Source organism: Stenella coeruleoalba, assembly GCF_951394435.1.
Source record: "Stenella coeruleoalba genome assembly, chromosome: 1".
NCBI classification, from domain to species: domain Eukaryota; kingdom Metazoa; phylum Chordata; class Mammalia; order Artiodactyla; family Delphinidae; genus Stenella; species Stenella coeruleoalba.
The window spans coordinates 162,724,019-162,751,266 of record NC_137169.1 but is presented as its reverse complement, the minus strand read 5'-3'; the positions used below and the strand labels follow the sequence as shown (position 1 = coordinate 162,751,266).

General features: G+C 50.4%; 1 protein-coding gene across 1 annotated transcript; it reads left to right on the top strand.

Moving 5' to 3' along the window:
- Positions 1-331: 331 nt before the first annotated feature.
- Positions 332-11,136, top strand: FCAMR (Fc alpha and mu receptor; the record flags this gene model as incomplete). Its single annotated transcript, XM_079904951.1, has 6 exons — positions 332-375; positions 2,945-3,000; positions 7,512-7,850; positions 8,811-9,567; positions 10,193-10,311; positions 10,952-11,136. 6 exons carry the CDS (start codon positions 332-334, stop codon positions 11,134-11,136), a joined length of 1,500 nt encoding a protein of 499 aa, XP_079761077.1.
- Positions 11,137-27,248: the final 16,112 nt, after the last annotated feature.

Here is a 27,248-nt window from a genome sequence, read left to right as displayed (position 1 = left end):
CAGTGTGTTTCCCTTGAAGCCACTGTCATCACCCGTGGAAAAGTTCTGCAGGGATAAGTGACAGTAAGAACAACAAGGGACCTGGACTGGCTCTCTCTTTATACGAAATAAAAGCCAAGATCCAGCGTGAAGTGACTTGATGGGAGTGTGGAGAGGTGAGTGGCAGGGCTATACCTCACCCCTCCATCTTCCAGTGCTAACTCCAGCTGCCTTCCGTCACATCAGACAGCCAACTCAGCCTCAAGGTTTAAAGAAAAGAAACTAGAAGGCGTCCAATCACCAGCATATCAAAAACAGAAGAAGTCCAAGTAGATTTTATTTCTGGACAGAGATGGATGGAGAATCCCCAGCTAAGCCCGGAGAACAAAAGGTGTGGTGAGGCTTTCCCCCGAGAGGTTGGGGGCTTGTCTCCGGATGTGGGTGGTGAGTTGCAGCAGTGGCCATCCCAGAGCAGCCTGGCCTCGCTCCCAGGGGCCAGGGAAGGATTCTGGAGTTCAGGCCAGCATCTCCCTCCTACCTCCCTGCTCTTCTGCTAACCCCCACTCTCCCTCCCACCAGAGTGCATGACTCCTTACAGCCCCCTGAGGGATTTAGAACCAACTAATATTCAGAAGGAGAAGGAAGCATATGGAGCTCTTGCAGTCAAAGTTCTTGTGTTGCAGTGGAGACGAAAGAGGCATTGCTCAAGGTCATTGCCATGGGCAATGTGGAACCTCCTGAATCCTTGTTCTGTGCTCTTCCCTCTACATCTGCCTCCTTCCTTTCTTGTCTGCTGCCACGGGGATGCGGGCATAGGAGAGAAGTGGGGCTCAGGGGGCCAGTAGGGATTTGGGGAGTTATACACCAGCCTGTGCTGAAGATGGGATAGATCCCTTCTCAGCAGGACTGAGGGACAAGAGAATTCCGCAATGTGCCCTCGTCCCCTAAAATGCTGTGCACTATCACAGAGGCCTGTGGCCCCAAGCTACTGAGTTGGGGCTCCCTGTCTCCTGGAGAGAGGTTTTCTGAAGGTTATCGGCAGGTGGATAACTTGGAGACTTTCCGTTGAATGTTATCCTTGCAGCCTCTAGTCAAGGCCGGTAACTCCTTGGAGGCATTTTATCTCATACCTTGTGCTTCCTCATTGCCCCTCAGAGGCGGCTTTTGCTCCTGAAGCCGAGAGATAGCTGCACCCACTGGTGCACACTTCAGAGAACCCCAGCAGGACAGTGCAGACTTTGGCCCCAGCGTGTGCTGTGTCAGCACTTAGCACTTTTGAAAAACTCTCCTGGGGGAACCTGGGCACGAGCCTCAGAATTAGCCTGGACCTGGTGAATATTAATCAAACAAAAGATTAACTGCAGGCACACCTGGGAAAGCCTCCAGGTGCAGGCAGGAAACCAGCAGCTCTGGAGGGCAGGGAGGGCCTGAGGCTGCCATGATGGTGCCCAAGACCCGGGAGATTCTAAGGGGAGGGCACAGGAAGCAGAAGGAACACGTGGACTTTTCCAGATCTGGCCACTCTGGGGGCCCTACCTGGATAGAGCAGGCAGAGGCTTTAGTGGAGATGGCTAGGCTGAGCCACACTGAGTCGACAGCTTGCATTACAGGGCCAACCATGGACTCTATCTCCTTCTCTCCTCTCTCCTCTCTCCTTTCCTTCAACTCTCACCTTACCTTTCCTTTCCCCTTCTCCTACTTCCTCTGCTTTCCCCCTCTCCTCCTCACCTTGTTCCCTTTTCTCCCCCTTTAGCCCACAGCCCAGACTGGCCAGTGGCCTTGTGTGGCTTTGTCTAGTTATGCAGGGGGGGAGGGGATCAGACCATTGACTGTCAAGAGCCTGTTCTTAACATTCGCGAGACATGTATGAGCATTGGAAGGAGAAAACTATGGCTAACTTAATTTTGCTTTCTTTAGGAAAAAAAGTCCACAGGTCCCAGGAACTGCAGACAGTAGATAGATTCAAAGAAGAGATTTTTAGTCACTCAGAAAGCATCCATGAAAACCCTGTGGGAACTACAAGTGAAGTATAATGTACCGTCCCTGCCAGAAGGCCATTGAGTAGTGGTCAGCATGGTGTCTGGCAAAAGTGTGGAAGGTTCTTGTTCACAGTAGCTGTGCCTTGGGCACCTACACCCGGCTAGATCCTGTTTCAGAGCCTGGAGGCTCAAAGTCCTCGCCTCAAGGAGCTGGAGGGTCAAAGTCCTGGAGGCTCAAAGTCCTCGCCTCAAGGAGCTCCCCAGGCCAGTGAGAGAGACCAGAGCAGGGGAAAATCAGTGTGGACTGGGGGCCAGGGAGGGCTTTCTAGAAATTGTGGAGAAGAAACAGAATAGGACCCTTGGGCAAAAAACTACTTGACCTGAGAGTTAATTTACTCCTATCATTGACTGGGGGCACACTACCAGTGAGATAGAAAGCTTCCCTTGAAGGAAGCAATTCTCCTTCTGCAAAAGAGAAGGGGAAACGAGCGACTGAGTACCAGGCCTGCTGGTGACTCTTCTAACACAGTCTCATGTAACTGGTACAACAGCCCCATACAGATTCTCATTCCCCCTGGAGAGGAAGCTGATCCCCAAGATTGAGTAACCTTTCCAGGATCCCACAATTCCAGCTAAGTTTTAAACTTCTAGCTTGGGGTCTTTCCACTACGCAATGCTGCCCCAAATCCAGAGCTCCGTGCTGGCAGGTGGGTGCCGGGGCTGGAATCCCCCAGAGGGAGTTTTTTAGTCTTGGTGGCAGTGACCCAGGCCAAATGTGCGTGTTTAGGGCCGTAAGGATGGAGCTGTGCTTCTCTCAGAGGGCAGGTACCTCCTGCTCTTAGGTGGAGCTGATCCAGCCCCAGCACTGAGCAAACCAAGATCCCAGAGTGAGAAGGTGCTTGCCCAGGTCCCAGGGCTGCTCGCCCAGCTTCTCACTCGTCTCCTCTCAGGCCTCTTCATCTACAGTGTTTTTTTTTGCAGGTCAGCAACCAGAGGGCAGGATGGAAAATGCCCGTCCTCCTCATACTGTGCCTGCTGCAAGGTGAGTTCCAGACAGCCCAGCTTCAGAGCTTGTACACCCAGACCCGAGCCTTCCAGGCTGCAGACATGCCTGACAGGCACCTCAGCAGCATTCAGCACCCGCACTGTAGTTTGGACATCCGCATGGCTTTGGATCGAGGGCGTGGTCAGATCCGGGTCAGAGTGAATGAGGGAGGTGAGAGCTCACATGAGGGGGCATATGTCTGACTTGACGATTGCTGGAATATCCACAGTTTTGATCTGTCTCTACTCTCTTCCATTCAAGTTGATGACTGAAAGTTGGCTGCATTTGCAAGATATGGGTTCCAGGGTGTGCAAAAGCCAGAGGTAGCACCGTTCTATTTCCACTCATTCTAAAAACGCTCGAGTGGCAGACCCAGTACTAGGGACATAAAAACCCCGACCTGCTCCAAAGAGTGCAGAGTCTACAAAGAAACCAGATGGGTAAATATTACATCTACACATTTACTTATTTAGTCAACACATACTTATGGAGGGCCTACCAGGTGCCAGGCACTAGGGACACACGGATGAAAGACAGAATTCTTGCTCTGTACGTCCTGACAGGCTGGTGTGCTGATCAGGCTCAGAGGACCGATCATCCTGTCTCCATGCTGTGGTATCTGGTTTTATTTTGATGGTAATGGAGAGCCATTGAGGAATGTAGTGAGTATGTGCTTAGAGTGTCTGGTACCCAAGTAGATGCTTAACAAAGAATTGTCGAAAGAATAAATGAATAAATAAACGCTATGATAATACAAAAAAGAGATTAACAATTGTGTTCGTCTTACAAACAAATCAGAATTTTAATGAATCAAAGGTAGCTTATCTCTGGGCGAGAGCCCTCTGTGATATAATCACACCACCTCTTTAATTTCATCTGCCAATGCCCCCTTTAAAATTTTTCAGTAGGAGCAAGCTTCCCCGGCCCCCAGATGAAAACTCAGGCAGGCCCATGATTTTTCTCCGAACATATAAGAGTCTTAACCTAATTCCTTTAAGTCTCAGATGTTCTAATTTGATCATTGTAAGTGGCCGGTTAAATATTTTGGTCAGCAATTTAATCTTCATTCAGAGATTTGCCCCCTCATCACCCACGGCCCGCAGTCAGGAAGGCAGGGAGGGCTCTGGGGGCTGCCTTCTCCCTTCCCCTCTGCTCTTTCTCCTCCCCGCCGAGGCAGCTGGCACTTGGGATGCCAGTAGGGTCACAGCAGCAGGTGGGAGGACAGCAGGAGCCAGGCAGCTCTTACTTGATGGGATGGTGTGGAACTCTCTGGCCTGGCAGGGCTCTTGTGGAGGCCTTTGTGGATCCCTCGAGGGCCCATCTCCTCCCTGTGCCCCAGGTTCTGCTTTGGCCCCTCCACACGGAAGACCCCGTCTCAGGTGGCTGTGGGATGGCTCTCTGCCCTCCGGGCCCACCCTCTGGGCCACGGAGACACTCCCGGTTTTCTCACCCCTTTGCTGGAGGGAGGAGTGATCCATCCCAGGCGCCAGCCCTGCTCTCCCTGTTCATGTCACAGGCCTTTTGCACTTCCTCAGACCAGGTCAAGCTCCAGTCCACGGCCTCCAGTCAAGTTCCAGTGCAGGCCTCCCTCGCCCATCCCTGCCTGAAGCTGTACAGTGGACAGCTGCTGGGAGATGACGGGTGAATGAGAGCAGGGGCACCACCTCCACCGAAGGGACCCCTGGCAGGCGCCACGTTGATCCTAAAATGCCAGCCCTTTCTTTAATTCTCACAGGCAACCGGTACTAAATTCCAAAAACCTTTATTATATAGAACCAAGAGCTACTAGTCATCCAGCGATTAAGTTCTTAAGGGTAAGTGAAACTTGGTATTTATAAAAGAAAAAAATGTTTATTGCGAAAGTTGATTAAGGATTCCTAATCAGCTCTCAACTGCAAAGTCAGAACAGCCCATCCCACTGATTAATGGGGCTCCTTAATCCTTTTGCCTGCGCCGCATGTAGATCACATGCAGATTCCTGAAATATGAGGAGTGAACACTTTATCAGAGCACCATCACTGTCATCCTGAGGTGGTCCTTGTTTGTAATTACGAAGATTCTTACTTTTTTGTTGTTTGTTTTTTGTGGGGGGCAGTACGTGGGCCTCTCACTGTTGTGGCCTCTCCCGTTGCGGAGCACAGGCTCTGGACGCGCAGGCTCAGCAGCCATGGCTCATGGGCCTAGCCACTCCACTGCATGTGCGATCTTCCCGGACTGGGGCACAAACCCGTGTCCCCTGAATCGGCAGGCGGACTCTCAACCACTATGCCACCAGGGAAGCCCAGATTCTTGCTTTTAAATGATGAGTTGCCATTTAACTTTATCAATACTGGCATAGTTGTGGTGTGTCGCTTAATTAAACCTACAATGAGTATTGATTTATCCCTAACATTTATGGCCTTGACTCTTCTTATAATGAGACCTCAAGACATACGCAACAGGCAAGGTCAGCTTTATGGGCATGTGCCCTGTGCAGTCACACAGGACCCCATTCAGAAGGTGCTTGGTTTAATGCTCTACTGTTGCCATAGTGAAATCCTTAGTAACTTTTGCATAAGGGATCCTCCATTTTTATTTTGCACTGGACCCTGCAAATTATGTAGCCAGTCCTGGCAACAGGATGAAACTTTATTGAATTCAGAGGTGCTGAAGACATAGAACAAATTGATAGATGCCAGGCACCCACATCCTAAAGCAACATGTAGAACCACCTGGGCAGGACTATGGAGAGAGATGGCAAGGCTAGTTGTTCCAGAAATAGCCCACCGTGTAGTCTCCTGGAGAATCATCAGAGGTAGAAGAGAAGAGCTTTTTGGAGAGAGACAGCATGCTATGCTCTCCACCACCTGCCCCTGGGGGACAAGGCAGATCACCTCCTCCTCACTTGAAGCCAAGTAAGAGAAGGAACTTCTAGGACGCCACTCAGCAAGCTTGCTGTATGTCCCAGATTTCCCCTGACAGCAAGACAAAGTGTGTTTCCTGGGGCCCAATGTGATGTAGGTCCCACAGAAAGGAGCTGCCCCAGTGCCTCTACCAAGAGGTCTACCCAGAAGGGATTGTAACCACGAGAGGGGCACATGGCCAGAAGTCCTAGGCTTGGTCGTGGAGGAGTCATAAAAGCCCAGCAGGAGGAGAGGCAGTTCTTACCAAGAGGGAACTGCAGCCAGAGGCCACAGACAAGCTATCTGGGAGGCAAAAGGGAAGGACCCAGCTCTGGACGTCTGCCATGCCCGGAGGGCGCCACCAGCAGATCACGACTTTCCATTCACCTCTCATTTCTCCCTTCCACACCCAATCCCAGAGGGGCCCCAGAGCAGTTCTGAGTAGGGGAAGGGGTCGAGCAAAGCAAGAGACCCCGACCTGTCCCCCTCCCCCACATCAGGCCTCCAAGTGTAGCTGGGAAATTGGAAAAGGCTTCAGTTGGATAAGAGGCTGGAGTTGCAGCAGTCACTGGGCTGGAGACTATGAAGCGAGACTATGAAAGCTACTATACTTGAAATTATGTCTGAGATTTCATCAAGGAGGAGGGACATCCCAGAGCTCGTATGAAGAGGCAGTGAGAGAAAGAGTAAACTTTGCTTCTGCTTGCATTGGATCAAATTTAAATCAGTAAAAGGACCATAGACTGTGCTTCAACTGTGATTCACGCCTACCGCCAAAGCAGACGTATTCAAAATTCTGCTGTGCTTTGACAGTGACACTTGGTTATTTCCATTCCTAGAGAAGGGAGCAGTATGTACGTTTTTGAAAACGATGGTCTGGGGAGTTATCCACCCAGCAGAGCAGGATTCCTGTGCTTCCAGCACCCTCTCCTTTCAGCAGAAGTCACACTCATCTTTTTTTACTATTTAACATCCCTCTTTTAAAAAAAAAATTTATTGAAGTATAGTTGATTTTCAATGTTGTGTTAATTTCTGCTGTACAGCAAAGTGATTCAGTTATGCATATATATATATAGATTCTTTTTCATATTCTTTTCCATTACGGTTTATCACAGGATATTGAATATAGTTCCCTGTGCTATACAGTAGGACCTTGTTGTTTTAACATCTCTCTTTTACATTCTATGCAAATCAACCACAGCCTTTCTGTCAGCTCTTGCCTTGGCCTTCTTACAGGTGCTTAGATGGTAGCTTCTTAAACATTTGCATTTTTTTAAAAACATCTGCACTAGAGCACAGTGGCATGAATCCAGGCTTTGGACGGACATGTGCAAGAACACCTGCACGTGATAAGCTCAACAGTGGTTAGCTAAATAGTGGTAAGATTATTGTTGCCTTTTCATCTCTCCCATGGGGCCTTGGACACAGCTCCATTTCATACCTTGGAGCTACTCCTGACCTAGTGGCTAAGCTCTGACATTTCTATATTGATTCTTTCTAGCTTCACTTTCACGGAAGCATTTTCTGACCTGTTCCCTAATTCTGGCAGAGTTTGGAGCTCATAGCTCCCCAAACAGTGACAAATTCAGCACTCTTGCTCCGGACTTTTTTTTTCTCTGCCTGCAGCTGCAAATGCGTTGAGGGGCCCGAGGCTGGTGTCTGGGGAGCCTGGGGGAGCTGTCACCATCCGGTGCCATTACCCACCCTTGCCCATCAACAGCCACCAGAGGAAGTACTGGTGCCGCCTAAGACCCCTGACGTGGGTCTGCCACACCATCGTGTCCACCAACCGCTACACTCACCTTCGCTACCGTGGCCGTGTGGCCCTAACAGACTTCCCACAAAGAGGCTTGTTTGTGGTGAGGCTGTCCCAGCTGTCCCCGGAGGATGTGGGGCACTACCGCTGTGGCATTGGAAACGCAAACAACATGCTATTCTTCAGCATGAACCTGACCATCTCTGCAGGTAAGGGCTGATGGCTGGCAGGTCAAGTTTGGTGACATGAATGTTAGGAAGGGCAAGGGGCAACAGAAGACCCAGAGGTCCAAGAGGGCTTTAAACACAAGGGGAGTGATGATGAAAAGCTGGGGTCAGGCAAGGACTTTAAGACATAGACTTCTATTTCAGATGGAGACCACCTTCAGAGGGAAGGTAGATACTAGGGAAAACGTCCCAACTGAATCCCCGTAATCTATCTCACCCAATTCCCCCTGAGAGTTGTGGCACATATATTTGAAGAGAGCTCGGTGAAGCTGGTGAATTGGAGGACACGCTTCTTAGGGTCATGATGTCTTTTTGTTCAGACATGCAGAGCACATAAGACAGGCAAAGCAGAAGAATGGAGACTGAGCTCTTCCTAAGGCTGAGCCTCTCAGCAGACATCCAACAGCTACCAGGCCAGCGCCGTGCGTGGCTCGTTCTGGAGAGTTGATCTAGAGTCAGGTACCCAGAGTCCAAGGAAGGGCATCCAGGCTATGAAAGGCAGGTCTACCAGAGAGATGGCACAGGCAGGCAGGAGTCCAGAGAGTGGACTTGTTTGAATAGATGTTGCTATCTAACCATCTGCTGACATTGGCTGCTCTGCTGTGACTGGAGTTTTCTTTTTTTCTTATTTGAAAAGCAGTACGTGAAGGGATGTGGGCCCTGGGAAACGGGACAGCATGGTGTCCTGGGGCAGCTGGATAGAGAATTTGTGGGCGTAAAAGGAGATAGGGACATAAAATGTCAATATTGGCAACAGTCTAGAGAACACATCTGGTTTTCCCAATTTTTTATTTTATCCAACATATTGGCCAAAGACTGCATTGCTTAGTGAGGTTGCATTCCATGGAGCAAACATGTCAAGCCTGGTGTCCTTTGCAGCCTGGTGTCCTGTAGGGAGCCCGGATAGCCTTCTCATTTGGTCTCCTTCTGCTGTTCACACAGGTCTTTCCAGAGCCGTCCCCACAGCCACTGTGGCTGCTGGCGAGCTCATCACGGGATCCTTTGTGACAGTATCGTCAGCGGCCAACAGACGGACACCAGGAACTATGCAGACTATAGAGAGACAAGGGACGGGATGGGACAGAGTTGCTCTGACTCTAGGAACCAGCAAAACCACAGCTTCAGCTAAGGGAAGAGAAACCCCAGGAGCAACTGGGGTAGTAGCTCCAGGGACAGGCAGCCAGCTAGAGGGTTCCATTTGGGCAACCATCCCCACTCCGCAGAGTCCAGCTTCAGCCATCAGAGGTGTGTCCAATACAACAGAAGGTGATCGAGTGTGGAGCACCAGAAGTTTGGAAGCAAACAGGACTAGGGCCAGCGAAAGAGAGAGGGAAACAACTACTGGGACTGATAGGCAAAGAGAGGAAACAGAGAGGGTCAGAACAGTCCCAGACACAGCTGAGAAGGTCATGGCAACCATTAGGCCATCAACCCTGGTCTCAGATAAGTGGATGTGGGAAACCCACCAAGAAGAAATGTCGGTTTCTAAGCCACAAGCCCTGGGCTCTGTTGAAGGAACACCCCCAGTTGCAGTTGTGTGGACCTTGGAGCCAACCAGCATAGAGATGGCATCTGCGGAAGGAAGCAGTGAAGGAGACCTAGACACCCCTGCTGGAGACAGTGGTCCCCAAGTGACATCGAGCCAGGCCCTGGCAGCAAGGCCCTTCAGGCCCCTGGGCAAGGACTCCCAAGTGAAGAGGTAAACCCCCAGGCTGCCCTCTCCGTTGGGACTCCACATCTGCTCCATCCCTTTGCACGCTCCTCAGTGAGCTAACTTCTGTGACCCCCTCTGTCTGCTCACTCCTCTCCCTTTGTAACCTCAGGACAGTAAAGCATAAGGGACATGAAAGTCAGAATCCTCCCTCATTCAAGGGTCCTTGCTGGGAGACATTATCTGAGCATCTTCATGTGATTTTCAAGCAAAAATATAAGCACTAAAATAATGGAATATTTAGGTGGGACTGTTGGGACTTTTTTTTTTTTAAAGATGAGGAAACAAGCTCCGACGAGGTCGGGGTATGACTCACTGAAGCTACAAAGACAGATTGTGGCAAAGCCAAATGCCAAGCGTAGATGCCCTGACCCTCACTCACTTCTCTTGCCCACTGTTGCACATTGGTGGAGGAGGGAAAGGATCAGGGCTTGGGATCTGGAAGGCAGGGGACCTAGTCTCAGGTCGGCAACTAACCCTCCCTGGGAATTCGGGCAGCCAGCTTGCCTTGGCCTCAGCTTCTCATCTGTAAAATGAGAGGCAAGGGCCAAAGGGTCTTCAGTCTCCTACCCAGCTCCAACCTCCATCCCCTCCCCTGCTGCTTCCACTCCAGTGTTTCTCTGGAAGAGAAAAACATCTCTCGGATGCTGACTCCAGTCTCTTCGTTGCTGTGTCCGCTTATGCTGACGGTTCTTGTTCTGCTGCAAAGGAAGCTCCGGAGAAAGAGGAGGTGTAAGTGGAGTTTAAGTCACCCCAAGGCCGGGGAGGGGAGCGCCTGTTCCCATCTGACACCCTCAGGACTGGGTCGGGGTCAGAGTTGGTACCAGGACCTCTGGATGTAGAAGTGCTAAATTCTAGTCTGAGCCACTTAACCAAGCTTGGCCTTGGTTCCTTTATCAATCAAATGGGAAAGTAGTCTATGTGTTTATGTCTCAATGGCATCCCAGAGCTTAAGGAGAAGCTCTTCAGAAGATGGCAAGACAGCTGGTAGTCATATGAACCACGTGAACAATCCTGACAGCAGGTCGGAGTACAGGGCCCAAATGTGGAACCAGACTGCATTTGCACCCTCTGCACGGCCCAGCTGGAAGTCTCTTAAAACACCAGGCCCAGGTTTAAACATTCCTAAAGGGACTGCTCCACGGCGTTTAGATCTGGCGAAGAAAGGGTGAGATGCTCTGGGAGCAAGTCAAAGGGGCTAAGATTCTCAGACCCAGCTCCCCAAAGGCCTGGCCCAATCCCTGCCGATCTAAGGGCTCAGTTGCAAATCCTCTGTGTCAGGAAGTCCTTGAGGATTGCCATGGGTGAGGGTGGTTCTCAAGGAATCAAATTCAGTGCCCAGGTGCTCACAGTGTGCTCTGTGTCTGTGCAGCTCAGGAGACAGAAAGGTCATCAGGGGTCACCTTGATTCAGATGACACAGTTCCCGGAGCTGAGCCTCCAGCCAGACCAGCTTCCCCAGGTGGAAAGGAAGGTGCTCCAAGATGACTCTCCTCCTCTCCGTGCCAGCCTGAGCATCCCGGAGAGGGACCCTGGACCCCAAGGAATGGAGGGATAAGCCGCTCAGACACCATGGAAAAAAGAACCAGGACCGAATACCGGCCTCTTCTCTTCCTTCCTCCGCCTGTATGAAGGGAAGCTTGGGGAGCTGGGACTCCATCTGGGGAAGCAAAGGCTGACCATCACTGGACCAAGGAAGGTCCAGCATTTTTCATGGCCAAAGGTGACACTATGACTCAAAGAAGGCTGCAAGAAAGGATCTATTAGTTACTGGAGGAGGTCAGTGGACCTGGAAAAAGTGGAATTTCCATTCCTGGAGGTTTGAAAATATGAGAGGCTTCCAATCAGAGTGGAGAATTAACAAAATTTCAACCATCACTCCTAGCCCTTGGGAGGTGCCCCCTTTTTCTGACATCTCTTAACACTCAGCCTGCTGCACACATTAAACTATAACCTTTTCAAGTACATTCTAAGCTCTTAGGGCAGTAATTGTGTTTTCTCCATCTCACTATGTCCCCAAAGAACTTCAGCTCAGTAGGGCCCGCAATAAATATTTGTGACTGAATGGCTGACTGGAGGGGCATGGGCTCCATGACCTCTGGGGACACTGCCAACACAGATGTTCTGAATCCCCCTTCATCTGGGAGTCCCCTAGATGATCCCATAGGTCCTTACACAGGGACCAACAGGAAGAACCCTCATTCCCAATTCATCCCTGCCCGTTTGGCCCCATACTTATTATGCTGTAGACCTTTTGACCCAGTCGAGATTTTCTGGGATTTTCCTAAGTTCATGAAGGAAGAGGGTATTTTTCAGTAGATTCTCATCTTCTTCATAAAGCTTCTCTTATTCAACTGCTTGTAAATCCTTGATATCAAGGACTGATGATGAAGCTGGAAAGTGGTTATGGTCAGAGGGACAGAGAGGGGAGAAGGTGGCCGAGAGGAATTTTATGTGGATTCTGCTTTACAATCACTTTATTTCATGCCTGTTGGGGGACTTTTGCTCCACTCTTGGGCCCACTGTCTTTTCAGGAATTACATCTGCTCTTTTATTTTGCCAGATCTGTCAGCAAGCTGTCTGAACTTCATGTTTGGACAGAGCAGCCCTTGAGCAGTGGAAGAGAAGGGAAAGAAAGGCGCCAGTGTCAAGTCAAGAATTGTCAGGTAGACATTCCCAGAAGGCTCGGCCCTCTCTCCTAAGCTGTCAGCAGCACCAGAAGTCCTTCCTTCCTTACTACCTCCTCATAGCTGGAGCTGAACCCAGACACTGTCCAGAGAAAATCAATACGATGCCATTTGCATGGTTTGGGAGAGAAAGACTCACTGCTTTGGATAAGCAGGGAAGTTGCCTGCACCTAACCAAATGGAATCACCGAATTTCAGAGCTAATAGATCCTCAGAGATTAACCAGTCTAAAATCCATTGCCCAGGGTGAGACAACTGAGACCCCATGGGGGGAAGTAACTTGTTGAAAGTCACTCAGTTAACCCAGTTAGGAATAACAGAGTGAGGACTAGAAAAGGGAACTCACGACCTTGACCTGGTGGCTTCCCCACTTCACCTTTGCTAAACAATGTATCAGAGCAAAGCTCATCCTCAAAAATCCATGACACCACAGCCCTAGCTCCAGACCATTTTCGTGCACATGATCTCAGGGACCTGCCTGAAACACCTGTAAAAGAGATAGGAGAGCCACTGTTATCCCATCCAACCAATGAGGAAGCAGGCCCTGAAGGGTATGTAATTCAACCATGGTCCCTCAGCTCATTAGAGGCAGGGACAGGAGAGAACCCAGGCTGTATAGGATGATTCCACCTGATAGAGTCTTCCAGAGGCGTCCACAGAGTGCTAGCTTCTGAGGACTGTTAAGAGGCGTGCTGAGAAAAAGGTTTGGTAGACCAAAGAAGTTTGGGAAATGTGGGTTAACCAAAAAACAGGTTTTGTGCAGGATTTTTGGAAGACTTTAGCTCACTAAGGTGCATTGTGAATAGCTCTGGGGGGTGGGGACATTATGTGTGTTTCCCCGGGTTTTGGACTATTGTGTTTTGGTGAAGCAACCTCACAGGACTGGGTTCCTCAAATCACTTCTTGTTTGGGGAAGCTTGATGCACTAAACCAGGGGTCAGCAAACCTTTTTGGGAAAGGGCCGGGTAGTAAATACTTAGACTTTGCAGACCGTACAGCCTCTGTCACAACTACCCAGTTCTGCCCTGGCAGCACAGAAGCAGCCAGAGACAATCTCTAAGTGAATGACTTTGGCTGTGTTTCAACAAAACTCTTTACAGAAGCAGGCTGGATCTGGGTCTGGCTCGAGAGCCATAATTTGCCAATCCCTGCATTAGGCCATAAAACCAACTGAGACTCTCCTGTTCCCACTCTGATATGAAGGATCACTCCTTCTCAACAGCTGCCCTGGACCACCCCTTTCCTCACCCCCTCCTCCTTCTGAGCTCTTGTAATCCTTCTGTCTGGGATTCAGCCTTGGGACATTCTGCCTGACCCCCTGCCTGGGGGAAGGAGGGGACCAGCCAGCAAGGGTGCTGGCCAAGGGGCTGGAGTCAGGGTCAGCTTCCAGAAGTAGGAAAGACTGCCAAATCAGAGTTCCAGGGAAAGCTGAGGTCCGCAAGCAGGAGGAGCCAGTAAAATTTCAAATGGATGGAGCAGAGCCAAGATCAAAGTCTTTGGAGCTGAGCACAGATAAGATCTGAGGGAAATCTTGGCCAGGAAGGAAGTGGGGCAGCCCCGAGGACTTACAGCTCTCCTTTATGGGCTAAAGGATGCCTGCAGTGGGGCAGGAGCCCTTAAGGGGCCAGAGGCAAAGCAGGCTAAGCAGGCCACATCCACTGCTGGGTATTGTCAGTGCTTTGGTTTTTTAATCTCATATCCCCAGCTAGCATGATACCCACACCTCTGGGATGAGGGGCAGGGAGACACTCCATCTCTGAAGCTGGAATCAGGGAAGTGTCCATGGAGATTTCTAATCCAAGATACAGGGCAGGGAAGCACTGACTTTCCTAGGATCAAGCATGTTCTCCGGGTTAGGGCTCAACCCTCCCGTTCTCACCTCGCTACCTATTAATGCTGCTACTGTTCGTTAAGTATCTCTACGCAGCTGGCACGCCTCTAGGTGACTTCACATTCCATATTCACTTGATGCAACATTTCTGTAAGGTAGGCAGGATAATCCCCATTTTACAGATGAGAAGACTGAAACCGGAGACAGGAAGTAGCTACACACCTGGGCGCTGAACGCACAGCAGATACAGCCTAGATCCTTGATCATGGCGCTGCAGCTCCATACTTGGACTTATGGCCTGCATATCTGGTCAGGCCTTCCCTGTTTAAGGTTCTAGAGAATTCCTTGTTTTCCTCTTTTAGGCCTGGGTGTAAAAATTTCATAACCATTTCCAATAATTTGTTCTCTTCAATCACTGAGCTGACTTACTCCTGTCCTGGCTAAGTGAAGTGGAAAAGTTCAGGGAGCTGGAACTAAGAGCTAAAAATTCACTCACCAGCCCCGAGGTCCTTATTGGCATTTGTACAAATTGAGCTCAGATCTTAATCGCCTGCAGCGGTGTCCATCTGTCACAGGTAACTCAGGGCAAACGCTTAACTCCACAGACGACTTCTCATACTCTCCACTAAGACTTTGGGGACTTCTTCCTCTTCTCCAGGAGCCAGTGGGGTCTGGGAAATACAGAATCAGTTAAATAACAGCTCCAGTCAGATATAAAGAGGAAAGTACTTCCACAGAAAGACTTATACTTCACTTCAGTCAAGTAGACATGGATTATGTGATTATTTTCCATTGGTGTAGATAATCCAGGGCTAACAGCTTGACAAACGTTCAATGGAGAATGGAGATTCTACACGAAAGGAAACACACTCTCTGTGGGTGGCCTTGCATGCAGGGTCCAGGGCCACCAAGCCCTCCATTTTTCTTGAAATGACACAGCTTGGCTTGCAGGCACTGGCCCTCCCAGGCCAACCTGCTCCCTTCACTATCAGCAAGGGGATGAGCTGTCACCCCATGGCCTGCTCTCCAGGGGGTCAGCTGAAACCCAGACAAGCAGCAGAGAGGTGCCAACTGCAGGAAAGGACCCTATGCCATACTCCTAGAGGCTCGTAGAAATCACGAGCACTGAGGCACTAGGTCAGGAGGCCACCATTTGCCTCCTGGTCCCGTTTTGTCGAAGATATATGTTCCCTGATTAGCATCTGGCATCTTCTGTGTTCTGCCTCTTCCAACCTCTGGCCGAGTTCCTAACCTTAGCCTGTTTGCTGCCTTGATCTAGATCTACCAGTGTTGCTCTGAGTGTAGAGGGTCAATCAACAAGGACCACTTCTTCTCCTAATGTTACAGAGTCCTGCCTCCCCAGCCCTGAGTATCTTAGACAAGAGGAAGAGAGCCAGGATGACCATGACCAAAGGCGTTTTCCAAGTTGTCCCATAATTTGAAGATGTTGCACCTCACTTCAGACACGAATTCAGAAAAAGGGCATCAGGGAGTTCACTTCTTTAGAGCCTGGCATGGGAAGGACAGACTGGTTAGGAAATGCAACTTGTCTAAATTTTTCATTTTGCCAGCACTCTCCTCCACCCGTGTAGCAAAGAAAACTGAAAATTAATGACAGTATACGTCACCGGAAAGAAGCAGATTGTACACCACTATACAGGTGGGACTGTTGAGGCTCGGATGGCACAGGCTGCAGGGGATCACAGGCGATGTTTTTCCGATGGCTGCCTGCTAGGCAAACCTTGGGCTAAAGGCCAGGCTCAGACCAGGAACAAGGAAAGAACAAGGCTTCAGGAGGACACCAGTAGCTTATGAGAGGGGCTGGGCCCTGTCACCTGACAGTCTGTTGACTTTGGATGTCTACTCTGAAAATCTTCCTTCTTCCGCCCCTTCCTGGCCAAGGGATGGTGGTAGTAAAGGGCAAGAGAGTGGTTTGGTAACCTCAGAAGTGGTTTGTTAATTTGTTCCTGCCTTTCAGAACCAGAGAATAAAAGCTCTTTGGGGTCCCGGGACTGGCTTAGGAGAAATAGAGGGAGCCTTGGGACCAAGGCCAACTTTCCATTTCCAGACTCTTTCATGTTCCGCTTCATCACTCCTAGCCTCCTCGGGACAAGGCATAGGCTCAGGGGGCACCCACCACAGTCTCTGCCTTCACTCCCCCACCAGCCACAATGATAGAGTACAGACAATCCTCCTCACCACCACCCCGGAAGGCCTAGAAGAAATGTTGTTTTCACTCCCTGATTGGGAGTCAACAGAGCTAGGAAAACAGATGAGGGATTGGACATCTGGACAGTGACATAGGGAGGCAGGTAGTCAGGGAGAAGGAGGTGACTCAGTGAGTTCATGTAGAAAAAAGAAAAGATTTGAGGCTCAGGTGCACACACTTGGCCAGTAAGTCACCCTCTCCAACACATCCGGTAACCTGAACCTCTAATCTGGTCGCAGCCCTCTCCCCTTCTTTCACACTCCCCACGTGTCCACCACCCAGCTTGCCATTCTGACTTTTCCCTCATTGAGCTTGCTCTTGTCATGGACACAATGCTGCCAGGTCATAGATGCTATGCTCCAAGCTCCTTAAGAAGGGCCCTGGGGAGCCCCTATGAAATCACCCAGTAGCCAGGCAAACATAGAGCATTTATAATGAAGTTTCCTTCTACCTACTTCCTAATGGGGAGATTCACCAGGGAGCCTCTGAACATAAGTCTGTGCTTAGAAACTCCCCCAAAAGCTTGCCCGAGCAAGCCCAGCCAACTGGACGGTTCTAGTCTGGGATTCCAGGCAGTGACCACACTAGGGACCACGTTGCCAGATGGCAGCGCTCAGCTGACCAAAAGGGCAGTCGTCCCCATCCCATGCCCTCTCCCAAGCCTCAAAGGTGAAATTAGAACAGGAAGAACCAATGCTGTGCTCTTGCCAGTAGATAACAGCTGGGGCCAGGAAATGCTAGATCATTATTTGCTGATGGCAAGGGCAGCATACTTGGCATAAACAACCCCAAACAGTCAACATCCTTAAAACAAAAAAAAGGGGGGGATGGGGCTTGCTATTTAGCTTTGGTAGATCCACTGTCACAATTCTATTTTCCAGTGATTGATACTAAAATACTATATATTATTGGCTTACCAAGGAATGCTAAATTTCAGGGCTGGCTGACCTGGGATTAAACATTGACTCCAGACAAGGGTTAAACATTGACTTAGCTAAAAATCCGCACATGGGAGCAGAGAGCAGGCAGTAAACGGCAGTTATAGGCATTTCATCCGTCCCATCTTATCCCACTTGTCCAGCTACATTCATGGAGACCATCCACAGTGAGCAATGCCAGAAGGGCAGTGGTGTTCTGGGGGAGGACTGGATGGTGTTGACCTCCCCTTCTCTGTTGGTGGCTGGGTCAGCCCCGGGTCTGGGAGCAACACGCTAGTGGTGCCAATCTGAAGGGCTGGACCTGCGGAGGCGTGTGGACCTGGCCCCCTCCCGTCTTCCCTGGATCAGTTCAAGATGCAAATGGGAGCCCTTTGCTGCCTGGGGAAACACAATTCAGAAGATTCATCTAGGGGAGTAAAGGCTTTGGGAAGTGGAGGAAAGTGCCCAATGCTGGGAGACCTTGGTTCTCAACCCATCCACGCCATCAACTCACCATGCAAACCTGGGCAAGTCATTCCACTTCCCCGCCCTTGGTTCCTCATGGGTCAGTGGGGCTCTGTTCCAAAAGCCTATGCTGTCCCTTTCATTTGAAGCTGGACAATAAACACCTTTTAGATGCCAGCCACTGTCCATATTACAGTTAATCTTCATACCATAATTATGGGGTAAGTGTAATTAGCCCCATTTTATAAATGAGAATACCAAGGTCCAGGGACATTAAAAAGCTTGTCAAGGGTCCCCCCGCTAGTAGGTGGCAGGGCTCCTACATAAACCCAGGGCATTCTGGGTCTGGAGCTTGGGAGCTTTCCACAAGGCTACACTGCCTGGCTGGTTTCGCTCTTTGGCAGTGGTGTGTTGGGGTGATGAATCCTCAGTTAAACCATAAGCCCTTGGGGAACAGGGAGGCATACCCCTGCATGTCTCAAATCTCCCTGGACCTCGAACTTTTTGTGGGCGTAATTTTGTGGCAAACTGATCTAACTGGTCATGGGCATAGTAGATGCTTGTGGTAGGCTGAAACACGACCTCCCAAAGACATGTGTACCTCCTGATCTCTAGAATCTGTAAATGTTATCTTATTTGAGAAAAGAGTCTTTGCAGATGTAATTCAATTCAGGATCTTGAGATGAGGAGATCATCCTGGATTATCCGGGTGGACCCCAAATGCCATTACAAGTGTCCTTATAAGAGAGGCAGAGAAACATTTGAGATACACTTTCAAAAGACAACGTGAGCACAAGGACAGAGATCGGAGGGATGCGGCTACAAGCCAAAGGACGCCAAGGAATGCCAGCAGCCACCAGGAGCCAGAAGAAGCAAGGATCAGGTTCTTCCGCAGAGCTTCCGGAGGAAGCACGTCACCCATGCCTTGATTTCAGACTTTTGGCCTCTAGAACCAAGAGATAATACATTTCAGCTGTTCTAAGCCACACAGGTTGTAGTAATTTGTTACAGCAACCACAGGACTCTAATGGGGTGCTCGATCAAAACACAGAATCCTAGAACCGGAAAAGCCTTGGAGACCATTTGGTCCAGCGCCCCCATTCAACAGATGAAACGACTGCAGCCCTAAAGGAGGAAGTGATTTGGCAAAGGTCGCTCAGCAAGTCAGAGGCAGAGCCAGAGCCACGATATAGGCGTTCTGTCCCCAGACCAGGGCTCTGGACTTCCCCACACTGACTCATGCTGAGTCCCAGAGTCGTGAAAGCCAAATGAGAAGCCGTTCTCATTATTATATTCTTCTCATATGATGATTTTAAGAGGGAGGGGGAGCTTTTAAGCAGATGAAGTGATGGCAGTTTTGGAGGTATAATTCCTGTTGCTATCATCACTGTTGAGTTGGGTAGTTGGACCCTCTTGGCCAGTATCTCCTCTCTCAGGACTGGGATGCAGGGGCTATGTCTCAGGGCCAGTGGGTTCCAGGTGGCGAAACCACAGAGAAAGAGGGGAAGCTGGGGGACTCTAATCACACCACTAGCATGTGGCTGAGCCCAAAATAGGACGCAGGGTCTTGACTTTGTGGCTCTTCCCTGGGTTCTACTTCTCATTTTCTTCTTTCCCTAAGCTGGATCACTAATCCAGGCGGGTCTTGGATATGTAGGGCGGGGCGGGGGTGAGTGGGGGAACGGTGTGCTAAGGTAGTCTTGGGGACTCCTGGGAATACAGCAGGACATGATCGAGGAACCCTCCCACCATCACAGACTACAGGAATAGGAGTGGAGATCTGAGGCCCCCAAGGCAGCATGAGAAGCAACTGTTTCATGGATGTGCTTCCCTCCCTCCCCACAGGCTTACACTCATCAAGGTTCTGTCTTAGTGCTCAGTGGACCTCTCTTAACACCAACTCCAGCCCAGACAACACAAGGTATCCCTGCTTTGGAGGAGATCGGTTAATGAGACTAAGAAAACAAAACCTACAAATATCTTGACAATTGAGCTCCAAAGGAGAGAGAGAGAAGGAAAACCTTTGAAAGGAGCAGAACCAGGATGTTCCCCTAACTGTCCCCAAACCATCTCCATCTCCCCTCACATCCTCCCACTTCACATTGACCCTGGAACTGGGAGGAAGAACAATTGCTGAAGGGGAAGAAAGATGGCTTAGCTATCGATGTGTCTTTGTGCTTTCCCGCCCACCACCATCAGGCTTAGATCAGGGCTGCAGTCGGGAGAGGAGGTTGGCAATGACGGAGAGGTCCAGAAGGGTTTGGAGACACCAGAGCCAAGGGGGTCTGTGCCTTGCTTGTCCTGTATGCAACTTTGGTGGCTAGCATCTTGCCAATGTCCTTTGCAGCCTCAGTTACATGGGGACAATGGAGCACAGAAGGCTACAAGGAGTGTTGGGGAGAACGTGCCTCTGAGGCTCACGATCTCCCGGAGGCATCAGAAAGATGCAGGTGAGCCGCATTTCCCTGTATACACAAGAAGGGCGAGGAAGGGCTGAGTGGGCCCGGAGGTCCCACCCGAAGGAGCCCAGACGAAGGGACAAGTAGAACACAGAGTGGACAACAGACCTCTCAGGATGGGCCAGTGTAAAGGCCACCCACCAGCAGGGCACATTACACCTCAGTGGATGGGACTATTTCCTTCCGGCGCATGAGGCCAACATAGAACCGTGACAAAGCAAGGCCAGTGTGATGGGACCCTCCTCCCCACTGCCTCGACAGTTACACTGGCACAAGCCATCCCCTCACCCAGGCCCACTTCCCCAGGGTTCACATCATCACCAGAGGAGAGAGGGGAGACGAAAAGGAAAGAAAATCCAGAATGAGACTGAGTTTTCAATCGGGAGTAAAGTGACTGAGATATCGTTGAATTGGACCGACTTTGCCCAGAAATGACTAGGTAACTTTTTTCTTACATCAGTCAGATTGTGGGTTTAGGGTCTAAAATTAAACTCCACAGTAGAGAACCTGGTTTCTTTTCTTGCCATCCAAACCTGTGATCGCGAGTTGATAGCCTGCTGTGACTGAGTGGTTAGCTAAAATAAGACCTGGGCTCTGACTGCCTTGTGTTTTTCCGGGACTCTATTTCCCCTTTCCTCCTTCCCCTTTTTGGGATTCAGTCCGTAGGATGCTGTAGGGAGAGCCTGGGCCAGACCTGCGCAGGTATGATGGGGCAGGATTCTGTTGGGGGAGCATGGTGAGGGGTGGAGGACGCACATGTCTGTTGGGGAGTGGGGTTCACTTGTGTGACTCAGGTCATTTGGGGAACTCCTGGGAGTCCTAACTGGGTCGGGTCAGGGAGAGCACCAAGGACTAACTGAGTCAGGGAAGGAGGTTTCTACCCCAGCTCTGCCTGTCAGCGCCCTCTTTGCCGAGGCGCCAAACCCAGGTTCCAACAAGACTCCGAGGTCTGCCATTCCCGGGGGAGCTCAGAGGCAGCCAAAATCTCCAATTCCTCTAGTGAGTGAGGAGGGAAGAGCACAGTCCCCGGCGTCCTGGGAGCTCTGGAGCTGGCAAAAGGGGCTCTGCAGGAGATGCGTAACAAGTGGACTTAATCCAGGCTGAATAGCCCAGGGAGTGGGGGACATGTCGCCAGGTGAGTGGAGATATGAGTCCAAGGATGTGAGGCTATTCCTGCCACCTATACCCCTTCCGATGCATATCGATTCCACGCCGTGCCCTGGGCTAGGTGTTTCACATCTAATATCTGGTTATATCCTCAACCTGTAGGTTTGGTATTACTCTCCCTATTTTCCAGCTGAAAAGAAATATGAAGGTGACTTGCCTAGAATCTTGCAGCTAGAAAGCAACAGAACGGGCTCTTCATGCTTGATACCCTATCTCACATCCTGCAGCTGTAAAGATGTAGGATATTCCCAAGGAACAGAGTCTCCCAAGGTCAAGGAGAAGCAAGTGGTGCCAGCCAGGAAAGCCAAAAGGAAAGGAAAGCAAGGGATCTGGGGGAGTCACGTGCCACTGGCCAGCCGCCATGCCCATGGGAGAGTGTCCCTTTAAGAGCCCAGGTGTGGGTCAAGCACCACACACGGTTTCAGTTTTGGCAGCAGCATCCAGTGTCCTGCCAGAGGCTTCTAGAAAGGCAAGGGTTGCAGACTGGTCAGCAGGCTGTGCCCAAGAAGCTGACAGGATAGAAGGAAGTGGTTAACAGTAAGTGTGGCTGCCCTGGGATCCCCGAAGGGGTGCCATCTGGGAAGGGCCCGGGATGGTGTCTCACGCAGTGCTCTCTGCGTGCATGACTCCCAGCTTACAGAGAGTGGGGTGAGGAGAGTGTGGTCGCTGCTTGTGTGCTCGAGCCTGTTGTGGGGGAGTAGGCAGGCGCATCTCGGAGAGCTGAGTAAGGACGCATGGGTGGAAGCTCAGCAGGTGGGAAGAAGGGATGTCTTGGGTCAGCACATGTGGTTCTGCTCTAAGTTTGGTCTCCGAATTCCCTACTAACTCCTTTATAGCTTAACTGGGACCTTAGGTAAGTCACCTAATCGCTCTCTCAGTCTCGGTTTCCTAATGTGTAAAATGGGGATACAAATAAGGCCAATCACTTAGGGTGGATGTGAGATTCAAATGAGAAAACGTGTGGAATTGCTTTGAAAACTCTAGAGCGAAATAACAGTTGTTTGGTGTTTTTCAGTTCGGTTCAGTTATTCCAGGACTATTGAGCAGCAGAAAGACCTGGATAGAATAAGGCATATGCAGTGCTTGGTGCGAGGCAGGTACTCTTCTAGTCCTTGAAGCTTTCCACCTCCACCTTTCTGGTGAGGGCACAGGCAGCCCCTTATTCCCGGCTTCGAAGAGCCTCTGAGATCCTTTCCAATTTCAACCCAGCTTTGCTCTCGCAGATTCCTGCCACTTTGAGGTATAGTGTGTATCACTGTAACATCCTGCACCTGCTAAAGTGGGAAAAATGAGGTCCTTCCTGGGAAAGTGAGTGAGGCGGGCAGAGGCCCCTCCCAGGCATAGGCAGCATTCCCCAGTCCTGATGTTTCTCCTGGCTCTGCAGCCCGGAGGCCTCAGACATAGGCTTTCCCCCGGCCCAGCCCGACAGCATCCCCAGGCCAGCCAGGGGACCCTCCGGCACAAGCACAGATGCTGCGCAAGCTCCGTCTCTCACCACCCCCACTTCCCTTTTTGCAACTGCCCCAGGCCACCTAAGCTGCTGGCGCTGTTTTGCACCACAGCCTTCGCCATCACTCTCCCCCTTCACTAGGGTAATTACAGGTCCCTGAACACCTGGAGACGAGATAGGCCAATTCATGGGTTCGGGAAGAAGGCAAGTCTCTGGTCTGCCCAGAGCCAGCTCTGAAACTCTCCATCCATCTCTCTCCCTGGCCTTGGGTGTAGTGATGTAGCGGAAAGAGCAATGAACCAGGAGCCAGGACAGCAGCTAGCTGTCTCTTAGCCTGTCTCTTAGCACCTCTAGACGCTGTGGCTTTATTTTACAAATAGTGTGATAGCAGCAGCTTCCAAGTAGTAAACACACTTACCCTTGGCTTTCACAGCTTCATTCCCTTCCCACCTGAAACAAACCTGGGAGGTAGGCAGGGTAGGTATCACAATCCCATTTTACAGTTGAGGAAACTAAGACTGTGAGTTAATGTGAGTGGTGTAAGTTCACCCGGCAAGTACAAATGACAACATTTTGGGGCAGTCATTTTGATATGGTCATGGGGACATTCTGACATCACCTAAAGAACACAATACCCAGCTTTATAAACAATAACATTATTCAGGCATGTGCTCAGCAGAGATCCCCTCATCTACGTCTTGCCCCTCTTTGGGTGGGCTGAAGCTGGGAGACCAAAGTCCCTGGCACTGACACAGTGTGATGGAGTAGACAGAAGCTTTGAAGGCAACGTGTCTGGTTTTAGGAAACGAATGTAGCATGCTGTACACGTGGTAAGTGCTAAATAAATAGCAGTCAGTATTATTTTTTCAGGAAGAAATTTCTCTGTTGGCACCTACCTCCGGGTTCAAATAGAGTCTCTTCACAGGAACTACCTTTCCTGTGAAAAGCAGAGAGGCGAGAACTGGACTAACTTCTCTGAGATTGGATTTCCTGCTCCCTCCCCTCCTGACTGCTTCCTCTCAACTCTAAGACCCTCTGCAGTACAGCACAGTGACTAAAATCTTGTACTCTTGACCCAGAATGCCTGTATTTGAATCCCATCCCAGGCACTTACCTACTGTATAACTTTGGACAAATGTCTTACTTCTCTGGGCCACAACTGTCTCATCTGTGAAATGCATTTGCCCATTTTATCCTACCTTCTAGGGTGGTTGTGAAGATTAAATGAGTTAACACATGTAAAGCACTTGAAAATGACTCAGTACGTGCTAGCTATAATTATGATCCCTCACTTCTAACCTAGTTCTCTTTCAGGCCATGCTGGTCTAATCTGAGCAGCTCCCCCCAGTCTTCAAAGGACGCTCAGCAAATAGACTTCTGTTCTCTCACTCTAAGACAGGAAAAAGAGAAGACTGTGTTGATTTTAAAGAGGATATGGGCAAGGAACTATTTTTTTTTAAGCCCAGCGCCCTGCTTAGAACTTTACATATGTCGCTTCAATTAATCCTTACAGCGACTCACTCTACTAGGTACAATTGTCTCCAGTTTACAGATGAGGACTTGGGGCTCAATGAGTTTAAATAGCCTGCCCCCAATCACACAACCCCCAAGTAAGAGAGACGAGAGCCAGGCTGAGGAGTCCGTGTTCTGTGCTACTCTCCAAGTGCACAGCAACCGTAAAAGTTAAGTGCACAGACCCTCACCCTCCTGTGCTAAGGAGTAATTGCAACCTCTTACGGTGGAAGAGCACTTTACACTCTTCAGAGTGCTTCCATATATATTAACCTGTTATTCCACTCCATAGTCCCCCATCCCACAGTAGCCCTTCAACTAGAAGAGTCAGGGACCATGATGCCCATTTTGCAGATGGGAAAGTTGAGCCAGCATATTTTGCCCAAGTGGTAGAGCTCTTCTGGTAGCCTGTGACAGAGCAGGACTCTGGACCTCTGGGTTCTCTTCCATCCTCCATGCTCCTCTTCATGCTACTTTCCCTTGAGTGTCCAGAACCAAGAAGCTATTGGGCAAAGTGAGAGAAATCAGCCCTAACTTTGCCCTTCTCAGAGAGGGAATGAGATTGTAACCATTCCCAATCTAATCAGTCTTTGCTGAGCAGCTGGTCTTCGCCAGGCACTCTCTGGAGAGCAAGGCCTTCTGGAGGTGGAGAGATTGATTTCAGTTGACTCTTAACTTCCAGGAGCTTGCCATCTGGTAGAGTAGTGAGGTAAACACTTACACATCAGGGTAGAATGGGATGGAGTCAATAACAGGGGTTCTCAGTCTTTGTGGAAAGGCCATCTGAAAATCCACAAGTCTTATTCCCAGAGCTTCATGGAGCTTGTAGCCCAAATGCTTAATTTCTGCTGAAGTCTTGCATTCCGACTTTTGACAGGAATGGAACCAGAAAGTCTTGGGTCTTTCTAGCTCATATATCCTTTGGACCCTGTGGCTGCTCTCTCTCCGTCTCCCTGCCCTCTGGAGTTCCGATTCCTTTTCCCCAACACTGTCTTTCCTTGGAGATTCTCCCACAATCCAGGGCTTACATAAACTTCATAGCCTCTCCTATGCGCCTGCCTGCCACTACAAGTCTGAGGCACTTCCAGACTACACAGACTGCCTTCCCTCCCCTAGCGATGCTGTGGTTTCCAGGCTCACGCTAGTCTGTGCTCGGCCTCTGCACCCACGGGAGAGGAGAGTGATAGTCCCACATGGAGCCAGTCAGTGCCTCTCCTGGCCATTCAGTCCAGGCCAAGGAAAGCTCCTTCCCCAGCCAGACCAGCCACTCCCTGCTCCTCTGAGCCCCAAGCTTCCTGTTCCCCCAAGTTCACACTCACAGGAAGTCAGAAACTGCCCACTTGGCTTCAAGTCCCCATAGTGCCTGCTTCTGCTCCCTCTAAAGCCCCGGAGGCTGTGAGAGCTTCAGCTGACCCTCTGCTGTGTGCCAAACAGGTGAAGAACCCAGCGTTGCTGAGGGCCTGTGCTCGCCAGCAGCCAAGCCAGGACCTGGTCCAGGAGAGCCTCCTCCCTCTGAAAAAGGAGAAAACCCTAAGATTAGATGGACAGAGATTTGACTCCAAGCCATGAGAGCTGAAGACCAACCACTCTAACTTCAGGGGAGCTATAGCTAGATTAATTCTACGAGGAGATAGACTCTATTATTCAGCAGGGCTAACACCCTGCCCCAACCCACAATGGTGTAGACATACGTTATGAATATATCAGGGTCGGTAACTTGGTAAAATGAGAATGATTTAGAATATCCCAGCCTGACTAGTGAAAATACGGCTCCTTTTTTTTTTTTTCTTGGCGGTACGCGGGCCTCTCACTGTTGTGGCCTCTCCCGTTGTGGAGCACAGGCTCCGGACACGCAGGCACAGCGGCCATGGCTCACGGGCCCAGCCGCTCCGCGGCATGTGGGATCTTCCCGGACCGGGGCACGAACCCGTGTCCCCTGCATCAGCAGGCGGACTCTCAACCACTGCGCCACCAGGGAAGCCCTTGGCTCCTTTTTAAGAGCCAGAAAATGTGCCTTCACGCATGATATACTAGCCCATGTAGATCCCAAAAGAACAGGTCCCTCTGAGCATCCAAGTAGTGATAATAGGGTAGCGATTCGACCCCACTCTGCTGTGGAGTCTTGGGGCCAAGAATCTCTTAACCCTTAGATTTCCCATCTGCACATGAAGATATCATTTATCCCTTGGGTGGCTGAGATGATGGATGAAGTCATATAAGAAAAGAAGGTAGCAAAGCATCTGCTGCATACTAGATGTTATGCTCTTTCTTTCCTTCCTAAAGCAAATCCTTTGACTCCAGCCCCAGCTACCATGGAACTGGGGCCTCCCTGAGACCTGAATCTCCCAGGTTTGGGAGAAAGTCTGGTTTTGAGAGGAAGGGATTTCAAATGATTTGCAAAGCCCAGGGTCCTTTCAGCTGCGAACAGAGAAATTGTGTTTCAAGTTTAGCTTTGATCAAAGATTTCCTGCTCTTGAGAGCATGGGGACACGGGAAGAGTCCAGTATCCCTGGGGACTGGACTGTGTGTTTCCTCACCAAGGTCAACTTCTACCAGATTTGCCCTCCCCCTGCGCATGCCTGGTGATCTCATCCTTGGTGTGAGGTTATGCAAAGGGTAATGGGTACGTGTGCGCATCCTCCCCCGACGTGGACCTTCACAGCCATCCAAGCATGTCACAGATGAGAGAAGCCTGGGCTGGCAGTCGGGACCCCCGCTTTGGAAAATCTGGCATCTGACTCTATGTAACCCAAGGCAAATTGCTTTTACCAATCCAGAGGAGGGGTTGCATCCCCCAGCTCAGCCTATGGGAAGACCGACCCCAGTCTCACAGAAATATTAGGAAGCTTGCTGATGTCAGGTGAGAACAGCGACCAGAACCAGAGAGCTGCTACTGGCTTGGGCTCCTCAAAGCACGTGGCTTTGTGTCCGCCCACTGGCCACGGAATCCAAGGCCAGCGCAAATGGCGGGTG